Raw genomic sequence first — 16,597 nt, 5'->3', positions numbered from 1 at the left:
GGCGGTATAAAAATTTAATTAAATAATAAAATAATAATAATAAGATAGGCAAGAAAATGGTAAGTGAGCACCTGTCCAGCCTAGACGAGTTCAAATCACCAGGACCAGATGGATTACACCCCAAGGTTCTCAAGGAACTAGTAGACATGATCTCGGAACCACTGGAGCACTGGGGAACTACCAGAGGACTGGAAGAGAGCTGATGTAGTTCCCATCTTCAAAAAAGGGGAAAAAATAGATCCAGGAAACTACAGACCTATCAGCCTGACCTCAATACCTGGGAAGATTCTGGAAAAGATAATCAGGCAACAAATCAGTGAACGCCTAGAGATAAAGTTGTAACCAAAAGCCAACATGGGTTTGTGAAAAACAGATCATGCCAGACAAATCTTATTGCATTCTTTGACCAAGTGACAAAACTAGTGGACCAGAGGAATGCTGTGGATATAATTTACTTGGACTTCAGTAAGGTATTTGATAAAGTAGATCACAACCGACTACTTGATAAGATAGAAAAATGTGGGTTTGACAGCATCACCACCAGATGGATTCATAACTGGCTGACCAACCACCCTCAACACGTAGTCTACAATGGAACTGCAGCTTTGTGGGGGGAAGTATGCAGTGGGTTACCCCAAGCCTCTTTTAGGCTCAGTACTCTTCAACATCTTCATCGATGATTGGATGAGGGGATAGATGGGGAACTCATAAAATTTGCAGATGACACCCAGGTGGCCAGAAAGGCCCAACAGAGACTCCACTTCCTCAGGGTCCTGCGGAAGAACAGGGTAGAACAATGGCTAATGACCCTCTTTTACCGGTCTACTATAGAGAGCGTCCTCTAGTACTGTATTGTGGTTTGGTATGCTGGTCTGACAGCCACGGATAGGAAAGTATTACAGAGGGTAGTGAGCACAGCACAAGACATTGTGGGCTGTGCCCTGACACCACTGGATGACCTTGCCAGGGCTCGCTGCCTTGGAAGAGTGAGGAAAATTCTCAGGGGCGACTCACACCCTGGACGGTATCTCTTTACTCTCCTATTATCGGGTGGGAGATACAGGAGTATAGCCAGCTGTACCAACAAGCTGAAGAACAGCTTTTATCCAAGGGCTGTCAGGCTCTTGAAAGGGAAATAATTTTATAATTTTATGTATGATTGAACTTGCAAGGCCACTGTGTTGTGTAATTAGCTCACATGGTGTAACAAGATGGTGGGTTTGTTGTCACTGTCAGTTGTGATGGTGGTGGGGCAGAAAGGGAGGCTCAGCCAATCTCAATGTATACATGGTTGTACTTTGACAATAAAGGTTCATTCAGAACCAAGTTGGCAGGAATAGTCAACACTCCAGAATAAGATACAGAAGGATCTTGACAGACTTGAACATTGGGCTCTAACTAACAAAATGAAATTCAATGGTAGAAAAAGTAAGATTCTACAATTAGGCAAGAAAAAACAAATGTGCAGGTATAGTATAGGTAGTACCTTGCTCAATAGTAGTAACAGTGAGAGGGACCTTGGAGTCCTAGTGGACGATCCCTTAAACAGGAGCCAGCCGTGTGCTGCAGCTGCCAAAAAAGCCAACACAGAGCTAGGCTGCATTAACAGAGGGATAGAATCAAGATCGTGTGAAGGGTTAATAGCACTTTACAAGGCCTTGGTAAAGCAACACGTGGAATACAGCATCCAGTTTTGGTCCCAACAATGTGAAAAAGATGTTGAGACTCTAGAAAGAGCAACAAAGATGATTAGGGGACTGGAGGCTAAAACATATGTAGAAGAAGGGCTGCTGGAATTGGGTATGGCCAAATTAGTGAAGAGAAGGACTAGGGGTGACATGATAGCACTGTTCCAATATCAGAGGGTTTGCCACAAAGAAGAGGGGGTCAACCTATTCTCCAAAGGACATGAAGGCAACGGATGGAAACTCATCAAGGAGAGAAGCAACCTAGAACTAAGGAGGAATTTCCTGATAGTTAGAACAATTAATCACTCCAGACATTGTGAATGCTCCAAGAATGAAAGTTTTCAGGAAGAGAGTGAACAACCATTTCTCTCAAATGGTATAGGGTCTCTTGCTTGAGCAGGGGGTTGGACTAGAAGACCTCCAAGGCCCCTTTAACTCTGTTATTCAATGTTCTATGGTGCTGGAGAAGGTCTCTCTTGGTTGATGTGGAGTGGAGAAATGACCCAGCTTGGCCCATCCCTGGGACAGGGAAGAGACTGGAGGAAAACCTGGGGCATGTGCTTGTGAGAACATGGAAAGGCCACACTGGCAGCAGCAAAGAGAGTTTTACCACATCTGAGAATCATGAAAAAAATATCAAATTATTCAAAAGAAAGGCATCAAAACCTTCATAAAATTGTCAACACAGGCATTGAACAAATGCCATAAATATTGCTATTTGGAATAATCACAGCAAACATAAAGATATCACAATTTAATGTTGAGGCCAGAGGAGTGAATTTGGCATGCTTATAATCATCTCCACAATTAATGTGCAAAGTAAAATACAAATGATTAGGTTGTCGGTGCAACTGGGATAATAAATGAAAGTGGAGAGTGCATTGTCATTTCTTTCTATGATGTTTTTACTTATGATTTAATAGCAGCTCTTTATCTTCTGCTTGGCTTCCTGTATCCTTCCAGCTATTCCTGTTTAAATGATCTGTCAAAGTTTGTGAAATTAAAAAAAAAATCCACCCAAAGAAAGACACAGAGAGAAAGCCAATAGGAAACAATACAATAAAAATTAAAAGAATGAGGTAAGAGGAGTGTGTATTGAACTCCATCACACCTTAACCATTCATTAGATCTCTTATATATTTCTATCCTCGTTTGCCTTCTTGCCTTCCCTGCATTCCACACATTGTCACGTCTTCCTTGATCAACAGAATCATTTATTTTTTCCTAATCTGAATTCTACGTTTGATAGACGTTGCTTCTGGGATAACGCAAATGTGACTATCAAAATGCTTACAAGCCATGATGTTTTACCGACACAGTCTAAAGCCATGTGCCCCTGCTTATTGGAGGATTCTAGGACTAGGGAATTACATTTGTTTGCAGGTCCCACAAGGCCCTTGAATGAGCAGGATACAATATGGAGTGGTGAAGTCCATGGCTTGCATTGTCTGCACCACCCAGCTACTCGTGTTCTTACAAAAAAACCCATTTTCTTTTCTCAAAGGGAAATTCTGCAGGCATCTGTAGAAAGTCTTTCTCCCAAGTTCTTCTGCACCACTTTTGTTTTTCCTGCGGAGCAAACAAATGTGAGGTTCAAAGAGAAAAGCACCTCAACGTGAAGACAAGGCTGCTCTCCAGCGGCTGAAAACCCTCCTCCTGGCTTCCTTCACCTCCTTGTTGCGGAGGCTGTAGATTAAGGGGTTCAGCATGGGGGTGACGATGCAAAACATGATGGAAATCAGGGTGTCGCCTACTAGGGAGTAGCCAGAATTTGGATGGTTGTAGTTCAGCAACCCATTTCCAATAAAAAGAGTTACCACAGCAATGTGTGAGGCACAAGTAGAGAAGGCTTTGCGTCTGCCGGTGCTGGAGGGAATCCGGAGAATGGAGGTCAAAATGCAGACATAGGACAGGATAATAAAGACGAGAGGACCGAGGCCAACCAGGACGCTGGTGATGTAATTGGCCAGTTTGTTCACCCAGGTGTCACTGCAGGCAATTTTCAGTAGTGGAGGAACATCACACCAGATGTGAAGAATCTGGTGTTTTCCACAAAACTCTAACCTGGAAGCCAGGGCAGTGTAGATAGCTGAGTCCAGGAAGCCACAGAGCCAAATGGCCACAGACAGCTGGACCCACAACTTGCCCCTCATCAGGTGGGCATAGTGCAAAGGTCGGCAGATGGCAGCATAGCGGTCATAGGCCATGAAGGCCAGCACTGCTGGCTCACATCCTGCAAAGACAATCAGGAAGAAGACCTGTGCCAGGCATCCGTTATAGGAGATAGTCTGCTCTTGGCGTAGAAGGTTCTTCAGTGTCTTTGGCACCACCACAGAAGTAAGACAAACATCCAAGCAGGAGAGCTGGCTGAGGAAGAAGTACATGGGGGTGTGAAGATGGGAATCCAGGACAACCAGGGTTATGATCATGAAGTTGCCCAGCAGAGTGACCAAATAGGCAGCCAGGAACACCAGGAAAAAATGGACGTGGTGTCTCTGGAATATGGAGAATGCCAGGAAGATAAATTCTGTCTCCTGTGTTTGGTTGTGGGGATCCATGAGGAAGAACATAGACACCTGGGAAGAGAGAAAAATTCTTCTGAAGAAAGCAGCGAGTGAAAACGGAGCCTGAAAAATGGAGGGAAGAATAACACAGAAATTATTTGAGGACAAAACATGGGAGATAAGAAGAGGGAAAGTCAAGAAACTGCCTGGAGATCTGACTCCACAGGTCTCCTCAGGATGAAGCTAAGTAAACGGGAGTCCAGGAACCAAAGTGAAAATTGAAACAAAACCACAGACTACTCTGAGGAGAAAAGGCAAAGGAGGCAGCAAGAAGGAAAACCAAGGAGACAAAATTATTGATTGCCTTTCCTCAGAACGATTGTGAGGGAAAGATTTCTGAGGTAAGAGTTGGAGTTGGAAGAGGAAAAGAATCAGGAAGACCAGCCAGGAAAAAAACCAAAAACAACAACAACAAGAAAAGACAGAAAAAACAATCAAGTTCTCAACCCAACAGAAGAACTGAGATGGAAGGCAAGAAGGAGGAAAGTCAAGATGGCTGCCTTGGAGCCATGTCACTCCAGGCTACCTCAAGAAGACGCTGCATGAAAACATCCAAAGCTATGGAGTCAAAGCGTAGGCTAAAACTAAAAGCCGGATCTTGGCTGAGGAATTCTGGGAGTCTTAAGGTTCACCAGTCTTAAAGTTGCCTAGTTTGGAGACCCCTGCGCTACCCTATTGCACAGAGCCAGCTGTGGGAGGAAGCCTTAGGCAGAAGCCCATGAAATCAAAGGCAGCAGGTAAAGCTGACTACACACCTGGATTCAGCAAATTTGGAAAAGCATCTTTTTGACTCCTCGTAGTCCTTTCCCGAGCTCAGGGTCCCCACATTTCGCAAGGGAGCGGCCAAAACATTCAGATGGATCTGAACTGGACCAGCAAATTGCTGGCTGAGAAGAGAAGACTTTCATTGCTTAGCTGCCACTTTGCAACCGGAGCTGGAAATGAAGGTTTTACCACTCTGGGACTCGACTCTGTGCCCAAGAACGGAGCTGATTTCCCTGGACCAGCTCACAGGAGAAGAGGCTGCTGGTGGGAATAACCAGCATTGACGAGGGAGAGTTAGCTACGGTAATTGGTCCAACTTTCTGGGATGATGAAATGAGAGTTAAGGGACCTCGTGATGGGTTTGTGTGCCCAAACAAGCACAGCACAAGGGGTGCAATCCAATTCTCCATCATCACGATCCATTTATAACAAATGCAAAGAATTTCATCATCTCATTTCATCATCTCATCATTTCATTTTCAAAAACACCTTGAGGGATTTCATCGTAGACCCTCACAAGCCGCCCCTCTGCTAGAAATGTGCAGGCTGGGAATTAGGGCACTTGAGGTCAAGCAAATCTGTAGGGCAACAGGCTAGGGAATGGCCACCTCTTTTTCAGTTCATGTGAATCCTTTTTCTCAACATTCACACATCTAAACTTGTTTTCCTATTAGAGAGAAAGGGGCCGGTTGGATGGTTGGGTACATGGATGGATGAGTTGGTGGGTTATTGAGTGGATGGGTGGGTGGGTGGATAGACGCATGGAGGGATGAACGGGTGGGTCAATGAGTGGATGGATGGGTATATAGATGCATGGAAGGATGAGTGGGTGGGTGGGTGGATAAATGGATGGATGTGTTGGTGGGTCAATGAAAGGGTGGATGGGTGGAAAATAACAAAAAGAAACTTCATTCAACATGTAAAACATAAGAAAAAAGTCAAAGAAATGATGGGACCATTAGTGGAGAAAGTAGCAAGAAGTTGACAAGCAACAGAGAGAAAGCAGAACTACTTAACTATTTTTTTTGCATCTGTCTTTACACAAAGGGAAGAAACAGTCCAACCTATCAAAAACAAAACCATAAAAAACAGAATAGAAACGCAAGTTAAGATAGGCAAGAAAATGGTAAGTGAGCACCTGTCCAGCCTAGACGAGTTCAAACCACCAGGACCAGATGGATTACACCCCAAGCTTCTCAAGGAACTGGCAGACGTGATCTCAGAACCACTGAACTATATTTTTCAAAGATCCTGGAGCACTGGGGAACTACCAGAGGACTGGAAGAGAGCTGATGTAGTTCCCATCTTCAAAAAAGGGAAAAAAATAGATCCAGGAAACTACAGACCTATCAGCTTGACCTCAATACCTGGGAAGATTCGGGAAAAGATAATCAGGCAACGAAGCAGTGAACGCCTAGAGATATACCAAAAGCCAACATGGGTTTGTCAAAAACAGATCATGCCAGACAAATCTTATTGCATTCTTTGACCAGGTGACAAAATTAGTGGACCAGAGGAATGCTGTGGATATAATTTACTTGGACTTCAGTAAGGCATTTGATAAAGTAGATCACAACCTACTACTTGATAAGATAGAAAAATGTGGGCTCGACAGCATCACCACCAGATGGATTCATAACTGGCTGACCAACCCCCCTCAACATGTAGTCTTCAATGGAACTGCATCTTTGTGGGGGAAGTATGCAGTGGGCTACCCCAAGCCTCTTTTAGGCTCAGTACTCTTCAACATCTTCATTAATGATTTGGATGAGGGGATAGATGGGGAACTCATCAAATTTGCAGACGACACCAATCTGGCAGAAATAGCCAATACTCCAGAAGATAGGCTTAAGATACAGAAGGATCTGGACAGACTCGAACACTGGGCGCTATCCAACAAGATGAAATTCAGTTGTGAAAAAAGTAAGATTCTACATTTAGGCAAGAAAAAACAAATGCACAGGTATAGTATAGGTGGCACCTTGCTCAGTAGTAGTAACTGTGAGAGGGACCTTGGAGTCCTAGTGGGCAATCACTTAAATATGAGGCAGCCGTGTGCCGCAGCTGCCCCAAAAGCCAACACAGTGCTACGCTGCATTAACAGAGGGATAGAATCAAGATCACATGATCATGTTACACCTTTGCTCCGCGAGCTGCATTGGTTACCAGTTGTCTTCCGGGTAAGGTTCAAGGTCTTGGTTATGATCTTTAAGTCCTTACATGGCATGGGTCCGGGATACCTTGAGGACCACCTGCTGCCGGCGTCAACTCCCCTCCGCCCTGTGCGTGCCCACAGAGAGGGCCTCCTCAGGGTGCCTCCGGTCAGGGAATGTCGACTGGTGGCCCCCAGGGGGAGGGCCTTCTCTGTGGGTGCTCCGGCATTATGGAACCAACTGCCGGTTGAGCTCCGGACGGCATCGGACCTTCGATCCTTCCGTCGCGGGTTGAAGACCCATTTATTTGAATTAGCTGGTCTGGCCTGATAGGGGTATATGGGTTTTTTATTGGTTTTTATTATTTTATCATTGTTGTATTTTAATTGGGCATTGGTTTAATTTTCTTTTAATTTTTGTACTGCTATTTATATATGCCCTGTGAACCGCCCTGAGTCCCTTAGGGAGAAGGGCGGTATAGAAATCTCAATAAAATAAATAAATAAATAAATAAATGTTAATACCACTTTACAAGGCCTTGGTAAAGCCACACCTGGACTACAGCATCCAGTTTTGGTCACATCAATGTGAAAAAGATGTTGAGACTCTAGCGAGTAACAAAAATGATTAGGGTTTGTTGTTGTTGTTAGTTGTGAAGTCATGTCTGACCCATCACGAGCCCATGGAAAATGTTCCTCCAGGCCTTCCTGTCCTCTAACGTCTTCTGGAGTCCATTTATGTTCACGCCTACTGCTTCAGGGACTCCATCCAGCCACCTCCTTCTGTGTCGTCCCCTTCTTCTCTTGCCCTCAACCTTTCCCAGCATGAGGCTCTTCTCCAGTGAGTCCTTCCTTCTCATTAGGTGGCCAAAGCATTTGAGTTTCCACTTCAGGATCTGACCTTCTAAAGAGCAGTCAGGGTTGATCTCCTCTAGGACTGACCGGTTTGATCGCCTTGCAGTCCAAGGGACTCGCAGGAGTCTTCTCCAGCACCAGAGTTCAAACGCCTCAATTCTTTGGTGCTCAGCAGGGTGATGTCTCTGCTTTTTAGTGTGCTGTCTAGATTTGCCATGGCTTTCCTCCCCAGGAGCAAGCATCTTTTAATTTCTTTGCTGCAGTCCCCATCTGCGGTGATCTTGGAGCCCAGGAAAATAAAATCTGTCACTACCTCCATTTCTTCCCCATCTATTTGCCAGGAATTGAGAGGGCCTGATGCCATGATCTTGGTTTTCTTAATGTTAAGTTTCAAATGATTAGGGGACTGGAGGCTAAAACATATGTAGAAGAAGGGTTGCTGGAATTGGGTATGGCCAAATTAGTGAAGAGAAGGACTAAGGGTGACATGATAGCACTGTTCCAATATCAGAGGGTTTGCCACAAAGAAGAGGGGCTCCAGGCAGTGATTAATGCTTCCTTGAGTGAGGGGTGCTTCCCTGCCACCTTGAAGGAGGTGGTGGTGAGGCCCCTCCTCAAGAAACCTGCCCTGGACCCGGCCATTTTGAATAACTTTCATCCTGTCTCCAACCTTTGCTTTCTTGCGAAGGTTGTTGAGAGTGTGGTGGCATGGCAACTCCCATTGGTCCTGGAGGAAACTGAGTATCTGGACCCGTACCAATTGGGTTTCAGGCCCGGGTACAGCACGGAGATGGCATTGGTCGCGCTGGTGGATGATCTCTGGCAGGCTCGGGATAGGGGTTATTCCTCTGTCCTAATCCTATTAGATCTCTCAGAGGCTTTTGATACCATCGACCATGGTATCCTGCTGCGATGTCTCCGGGGGTTGGGAGTGGGAGGCACCATTTTATGGTTGTTCTCCTCCTACCTCTCGGGCCGTTCACAGACGGTGTTGGCAGGAGGACAGAGGTCAACCCCGAGGCCCCTTGATTGTGGGGTGCCTCAGGGGCTGGTCCTCTCTCCCCTCCTGTTCAACATCTATATGAAGCCGCTGGGCGAGATCATCCGTGGTTTCGGGGTGAGGTATCATCAATATGCGGATGATACCCAGCTTTTCATCTCCACCCCGAACCAACCCAGTGATGCCCTTGACGTGATGTCCCGGTGCCTAGAAGCAGTATGAATCTGGATGGGGAAGAACAGGCTCCAGTTCAACCCGGCCAAGACTGAGTGGCTTTATGTATCGGCATCTCGTGTAGTCCAAGATCTTCCATCTTTGGTTATGGAGGGAGGGGTGTTGCCTCCTGTTGATGGATGCACAACTTAGGGGTCCTCCTGGATGCATGACTCAGTTTAGAAAATCATGTTGGAGTCGTGGCCAGGGGGGCATTTGCACAAGTTCGCCTGGTGTGCCAGTTGCGACCCTATCTGGACCAAGATGCTCTACGTATGGTCACTCATGCGCTCGTCACCTCCCGGGTAGATTACTGCAATGCTCTCTACATGGGGCTGCCCTTGAAGACCACCCAGAGGCTTCAGCTGGTGCAGAATGCAGCCGAGCATGTTGTGATGGGAGCGTCCCGATACTCCCATATTACACCCCTCCTGCGTGAGCTGCATTGGTTACCGGTTGCCCTCCGGATGAGATTCAAGGTGCTGGTTCTTACCTATAAAGCCCTACATGGCTTAGGCCCGGGATATTTGCAGGACCGTCTGCTGCCGGGAACGTTTTTCCATCACCCAGTACGCTCACACAGAGAGGGCCTCTTCAAGGTGCCGTCGGCCAGACAATGTCGGCTGGTGACCCCCAGGGGGAGGGCCTTCTCTGTTGGGGCACCTGCTTGGTGGAATCAACTCGCCCGGGAGCTCCGGATGGCCCCGGATCTCCGGTCCTTTCGCCGTGACCTTAAGATATATCTTTTCCAACAGGCCGACCTGGACTGATGATAATGGGGTTTTTAATTATGATTTTAAATGTTTTTATTGGTTTTAATGGGACTTTGACACAATTTAATTCTTTTTTAATATTTGTATTCATTTGTATTTTATTGTTGTTAGTCGCCCTGAGTCCTTCGGGAGATAGGGCGGCATACAAGTCTCATTATAAATAAATAAATAAATAAATAAATAAATAAATAATAATAAAAAATAAAAAAATAAAGGACGTGTGACACAACATGGAAAATTTAAACAATTAGAAATCAGTTCTTAGGAAAAGAGTTAAGGGACCAATCAAAACAACATAAGAAAAGGCCAAATAGATGCTAATAATCATCTCCACAATTAATGTGCAAAGTACAATACAGATATTTAGGTTGTGGGTGCAAGTGGGAAAATAAAAAGAAGTGGAGAGTGCATTGTCAATTTTCTCTTTGATGTTTTTACTTATGATTTAATAGCAGCTCTTTTATCTTCTGGGGAACAAATGGAGGTGGTGACAGATTTTATTTTCCTGGGCTCCAAGATCACCGCAGACGGGGACTGTAGCCAAGAAATTAAAAGACGCTTGCTCCTGGGGAGGAAAGCCATGGCAAATCTAGACAGCACACTAAAAAGCAGAGACATCACCCTGCCAACAAAAGTGCGTATAGTCAAGGCTATGGTCTTCCCAGTTGCAATGTATGGCGGTGAAAGTTGGACCATAAGAAAGGCTGAGCGTCAAAGAATGGAGGCCTTTGAACTATGGTGCTGGAGAAGACTCCTGCGAGTCCCTTGGACTGCCAGGCGATCAAACTGGTCAGTCCTAGAGGAGATCCACCCTGACTGCACTTTAGAAGGCCAGATCCTGAAGCTAAAACTCAAATACTTTGGCCACCTAATGAGAAGGAAGGACTCACTGGAGAAGAGCCTCATGCTGGGAAAGATTGAGGGCAAGAGAAGAAGGGGACGACAGAGAATGAGGTGGCTGGATGGAGTCACTGAAGCAGTTGGCGTGAGCCTAAATGGACTCCAGAAGATGGTAGAGGAGAGGAAGGCCTGGAGGAACATTGTCCAAGGGGTCACTATGGGTCGGACACGACTTCGCAGCTAACAACAACAACTTTATCTTCTGCTTAGCTTCCTGTATCCTTCCGGCTATTCCTGTTTAAATGATCTGTCAAAGTTTGTGAAATTTTAAAAAAATATTCCACCCAGAGAAAGACACACAGAGAGAAAGCCAATAGGAAACAATACAATAAAAATTAAAAGAATGAGGTAAGAGGAGCGTGTATTGAACTCCATCACACCTTAACCATTCATTAGATCTCTTATATATTTCTATCCTCGTTTGCCTTCTTGCCTTCCCTGCATTCCACACATTGTCACATATTCTTTTGTCAACAGAATCATTTATTTTTTCCTAATCTGAATTCTACGTTTGATAGAGGTTGCTTCTGGGATAATGCAAACGTGACTATCAAAATGTTTACAAGCCATGATGTTTTACCGACACTGTCCAAAACCATGTGCCCCTGCTTATTGGAGGATTGTAGAATTAGGGAATTACATTTGTTTGCAGGTCCCGCAAGTCCCCTTGATTGATCAGGATACAATCTGGAGTGGTGAAGTCCATGGCTTGCATTGTCTGCATGCCCAGCTACTTGTGTTCTTACAAAAATAACCCGTTTTCTTTCCTCAAAGGGAAATTCTGCAGGCATCTGTAGAAAGTCTTTCTCCCACGTTCTTCTGCACCACTTTTATTTTTCCTGCGGAGCAAACAAATGTGAGGTTCAAAGAGAAAAGCACCTCAACGTGAAGACAAGGCTGCTCTCCAGCGGCTGAAAACCCTCCTCCTGGCTTCCTTCACCTCCTTGTTGCGGAGGCTGTAGATTAAGGGGTTCAGCATGGGGGTGACAATGCAAAACATGATGGAAATCAGGGTGTCGCTTTCTAGGGAGTAGCCAGAATTTGGATGGTTGTAGTTCAGGAACCCATTTCCAATATAAAGAGTTACAACAGCAATGTGTGAGGCACAAGTGGAGAAGGCTTTGCGTCTGCCGGTGCTGGAGGGAATCCGGAGAATGGAGGCCAAAATGCAGACATAGGACAGGATGATGAAGAGGAAGGGACCAAGGCCAACCAAGGTGCTGGTGATGCGATTGACCAGTTTGTTCACCCGGGTGTCACTGCAGGCAATTTTCAGCAGTGGAGGAACATCACACCAGATGTGAAGAATCTGGTGTTTTCCACAAAAATGCAATCTCGAGGCCAGAGCAGCATAGATAGCTGAGTCCAGGAAGCCCCAGAGCCAAATGGCCACAGACAACTGGATGCACAACTTGTGTCTCATCAGATGGACATAATGCAAAGGCTGACAAATGGCAGCATAGCGGTCATAGGCCATGACGGCCAGCAGTGCTGGCTCACATCCTGCAAAGACAATCAGGAAGAAGACCTGTGCCAGGCATTGGTTATAGGAGATCGTCTGCTCTTGGCATAGGAGGTTTGCCAAGATCTTTGGCACCACCACAGAAGAAAGGCAAACATCCAAGCAGGAGAGCTGGCTGAGGAAGAAGTACATGGGGGTGTGAAGATGGGAATCCAGGAGAACCAGGGTTATGATCATGATGTTGCCCAGCAGAGTCACCAAATAGGCAGCCAGGAACACCAGGAAAAAATGGACGTGGTGTCTCTGAAATATGGAGAATGCCAGGAAGGTGAATTCCTTTTCCTGTGTTTGGTTGTGGGCATCCATCAGGAAGAACATCGACACCTGTGAAGAGAGATAAATTCTTCCTAAGAAAGCAGTGAGTGGCAATGGACCCTGACAACACCCCTTCCAAATATGGCATCAGAAGCATATTCCACAAAGTGGACCAACGGCTTACTTGGAGAGGAAGCCACCACACCGGTTCCAGAAACCCTACTCAGGAAGTAGCAGTCCTTCAGCCCTGCTGTCAATCTTCTCAGGTAGACCAGCGAGGAATCACAACCAGATGAGTTAATTGAACTTTATTGTATGGCTACAATAAAGCCCTAGCAGAGTACAAATGTCCTGCCATCTTGTTCTACATCCTGGGCAGTTGTTCATTTCTGAGTTCCTTTCTCTGTGAGCTCTACTCTGTCTTATCTGATTGTTCTCTAGGCTACTTCCCTTCTTCCCATCTCCCAAGTTCATTCCCACATACCAAAATATCTGCCTTCTCCAAACCCTGGTGGGTTATGACTCTCAGCTGGATTAGCAGGTTTTCCTTCAATCCTTCAGGAGATCATCAGCTTAGACATCTTTGATGTTCCAGTGGGTCCTACTCTTTTCCTGGAAATTGATCTTCCAAGAATCAGTGCCAACTGCAACTGAGAAGGCTGTGAAGATCCTCCAGGTTAAAGACTATTTATGTGTTTCCTACATTGTCTAATTGTTTGGATTCTTTTAAAGCATGTTGTTAAAGCTGAGAGCAGCATGAACAAGGAACCGTTGAATCAAAGACTGTCACGTTTCCTTTACTTGAGTTCTTTGCCTTCCTAATTTCAGGAAGGACCATCAATTTTCTAAGTCAATGTGGAACACAGTCCAGCTATACCATCCCTTTGGACATCCTGCATCTCTTCATCATAGACTTAAGAAAACGGTTGACTTGCTCTGAGCTTCAACACAAAACAGATCTGTCCACCCTTGCTCTTTAGAAATCTAAAGGTATTTGTCCCATGTTGTCCCACCTCACTCATATGAAGGTCCAACCTCATTTAGCATTAGGTCTGCATATGGTATTACCTGAGATTAATACAGTTTTAAGGGAGATAATAAACCTCCACCGTCTTTCAGATTTCCAAAAAAAATAAGTGAGGTTTACCAAATGGATGAAAAGATGTTGGGATCAGAAGGAGAAAGTGGCCTCCTGTTGTAGAGATGTTTTAGAAGATCTGGTTTTACTTGCAAGATTGAGGTTTACAGTGAGGGAGGCAGGTCATTTTCCAAATTCCCTCTGACGAGCCTAAAAGCAGCCTTGCATTTTATACCCAGATATATTAGGTCTGCAGGAGCTTCTTGCTATCATGGTCAAGAGCCAACAGAAATCCACCAAAACTAATGGCCCTTAATATATATCCATAATTTAGTTATATGGTATGAAGATGTGCTTGGATTGACTTGTGTTGAATCTCATCATCTCCCTTGCCTGTCAGGAAATATAACTCCGTATGTTTCCTGCAGCCAGCTTTCATTTGGACTGCCTCTCTGAAGGGCCAAATGGACCAAATTGCGTAGTCCAAGTCCATCTTTGGAGCAGGACAGAGAGGAAGGATAGAAAGGTCTGGATTGTTGACAGTTACAACTGTTGTCCCCTCAGAGAGGTCTCCTAAATGGATATTCCTGGGTTGAATCTTGCATTCCTGGTCATGCACTTCCTTCTCCTTTCCATGGTCAATCTCTCCTTGCAATTGTCTCCTTAAAGAGGATGTTGGCTGGACTGTGAAACAGCTGGCCTTGGCTGGTTGTCCCACATGCAGGAGACCAGCTGTGCTTCAAGCAGACTCAAGCTCTCCCCCACAGATGGATTCAGACACAATGAGAATGGCGGTGGCTGAGCCAAAAGTCCACCTGCAGAGCAGAAAATTGAGCTGAAAGAACAAATTGCTGGCTGAGAAGAGAAGACTTTCATTGCTTAGCTGCCACTTTGCAACTGGAGCTGGAAATGAAGGTTTTACCACTCTGGGACTCGACTCTGTGCCCAAGAACAGAGCTGATTTCCCTGGACCATCTCACAGGAGAAGAGGCTGCTGGTGGGAATAACCAGCATTGATGAGAGAGTTAGCTACGGTAATTGGTCCAACTTTCTGGGATGATGAAATGAGAGTTAAGGGACCTCGTGATGGGTTTGTGTGCCGAAACAAGCACAGCACAAGGGGTGCAATCCAATTCTCCATCATCACGATCCATTTATAACAAATGCAAAGAATTTCATCATCTCTCCTTGCTAGGAAGCAGCAATCAATTAATGACCCTCAGATTCATTTTCCAAAACACCTTGAGGGATTTCATCGCAGACCCTCACAAGCTGCCCCTCTGCTAGAAATGTGCGGGCTGGGAATTAGGGCATTTAAGGTCAAACAAATATGTAGGACAACAGGCTAGGGAATGGCCACCCCTTTTTAAGTTCATGTGAATCCTTTTTCTCAACGTTCACACATCTAAACTTGTTTTCCTAATAGAGAGAAAGGGGCCAGCTGGTTGGTTGGGTACATGGATGGATACATGGATGGATGAGTTGGTGGGTGGATGAATGGATGGGTGGGTGGGTGGATGAATGGATGGGTGGTTGAGCAGATAGATGCATGGAACGATGGAGGAATGAATGGGTGGATGGATGAGTTGGTGGGTTAATGTGTGGATGGATGGGTCGAGTAAAATTTGTTTTTTTCCACAAAAGCTACGTCAAACTTTGGGGAAGAAATGGTGGGCTGAAGATTGGTCCACAGAAAATGAAGTCGATGACTTTGGCGAAATGAAGAGCTGGTGAATAGACCGGCTCTTCAATGTTTCCTCTCTGGACTAAGAGAGGATTTGAGATCACCCACAAGTAGTCCAGAGAGTTGCTCCTCGTGCTGAGACCACAAGACCACAGTCTCTATTTTTCCTTTTTCTCTTTTCTTCACCTTCTAATTTTTCTTTCTTTTCCTTGTTTTTAATTTGCATTAATTTCTATTGTTATTTTAATTTTAAATAGAATTACTCTATTAAAAGGTGCAAGAGCTAGCCACTCATGTTCTTAGAGTTAATCTCCATTCCTTTTATCATGGAAATGGTTTTGCAGGCACCTTTAGAAAGTCCTTCTACCACAGTTCAACTGCACTGCTTTCATTTTTCATAGGCGGGTCGACAAAACACCTTCCTTGAGAAACATAGACATTAATTCAAATACACTTTAGACCAGAGATTTTTTTTTATTAGGGTCGATGGACAAAATTTTAGAAAAACAAATCATGGTACATTAATCTTACATTTGGTTGCAGCAGTAAAATTCCTATATACTCAACATTGGAAAGATTCTATTATACTGACAATGGAAGAGCAGTTGGTAAAAGTAGTGGGACTGGACCAGATGGCAAAATGAATGGCTCTCGTTAGAGAAAAGACAGCAACAAAATTTAATTCTAAATGGGACCCACTGGTGGGCTTTTTACAAGAAGTAAAAAAACAAAACAAATTATGACATATGGATTTGATGATTCAAAAACTATTGACCATTTGGAAAGTGGATGCTGTGTGGTCCAAGGGTCTTCCAACTTGGCCACTTTAAGGGCTGTGGACTTCAACTACCAGAATTCCTCAGCCTACTGGCTGAGCTTACTGGCTCGGCCTACTGGCTGAGGAATTCTGGAAGTTGAACTCCATAGGTCTTAAAGTGGCCAAGTTTGAAGAGCCCTGATTAAGTCCTTGACTTACACAAATTCATTTAGTGAGTGTTCGAGGTTACAACAGCACTGGGAAAAAATGTCTTATGACTGTTTTTCACACTTATAACTGTCGTACCATCCCCGTGGTCACATGGTCAAAATTCAGACATTGGTAACTGACTCATATTTATGATGGTTGCAGTGTACTGGGGTCACGTGAT

At 45.0% G+C, this 16,597-nt stretch overlaps 3 protein-coding genes across 3 annotated transcripts in view; 1 reads left to right on the top strand and 2 right to left on the bottom strand.

Moving 5' to 3' along the window:
* LOC310642441 (C-type lectin lectoxin-Lio2-like) overlaps positions 1 to 16,597 on the top strand; it is a 310,859-nt gene that overhangs the window by 17,449 nt on the left and 276,813 nt on the right. The window lies entirely within an intron of this gene.
* On the bottom strand, positions 3,299 to 4,588 carry LOC310642712 (olfactory receptor 5V1-like; the record flags this gene model as incomplete). Its single annotated transcript, XM_083366599.1, has 1 exon — positions 3,299 to 4,588. The coding sequence occupies exon 1, from the start codon at positions 4,256 to 4,258 to the stop codon at positions 3,299 to 3,301; it is 960 nt and encodes a 319-aa protein (XP_083222725.1). The 5' UTR covers positions 4,259 to 4,588.
* On the bottom strand, positions 11,791 to 12,750 carry LOC310642711 (olfactory receptor 5V1-like; the record flags this gene model as incomplete). Its single annotated transcript, XM_083366598.1, has 1 exon — positions 11,791 to 12,750. One exon carries the CDS (start codon positions 12,748 to 12,750, stop codon positions 11,791 to 11,793), a length of 960 nt encoding a protein of 319 aa, XP_083222724.1.

This window comes from Vipera ursinii (assembly GCF_947247035.1).
Source record: "Vipera ursinii genome assembly, chromosome: 6".
NCBI classification, from domain to species: domain Eukaryota; kingdom Metazoa; phylum Chordata; class Lepidosauria; order Squamata; family Viperidae; genus Vipera; species Vipera ursinii.
This window is presented reverse-complemented; position numbering and strand designations above follow the sequence as displayed.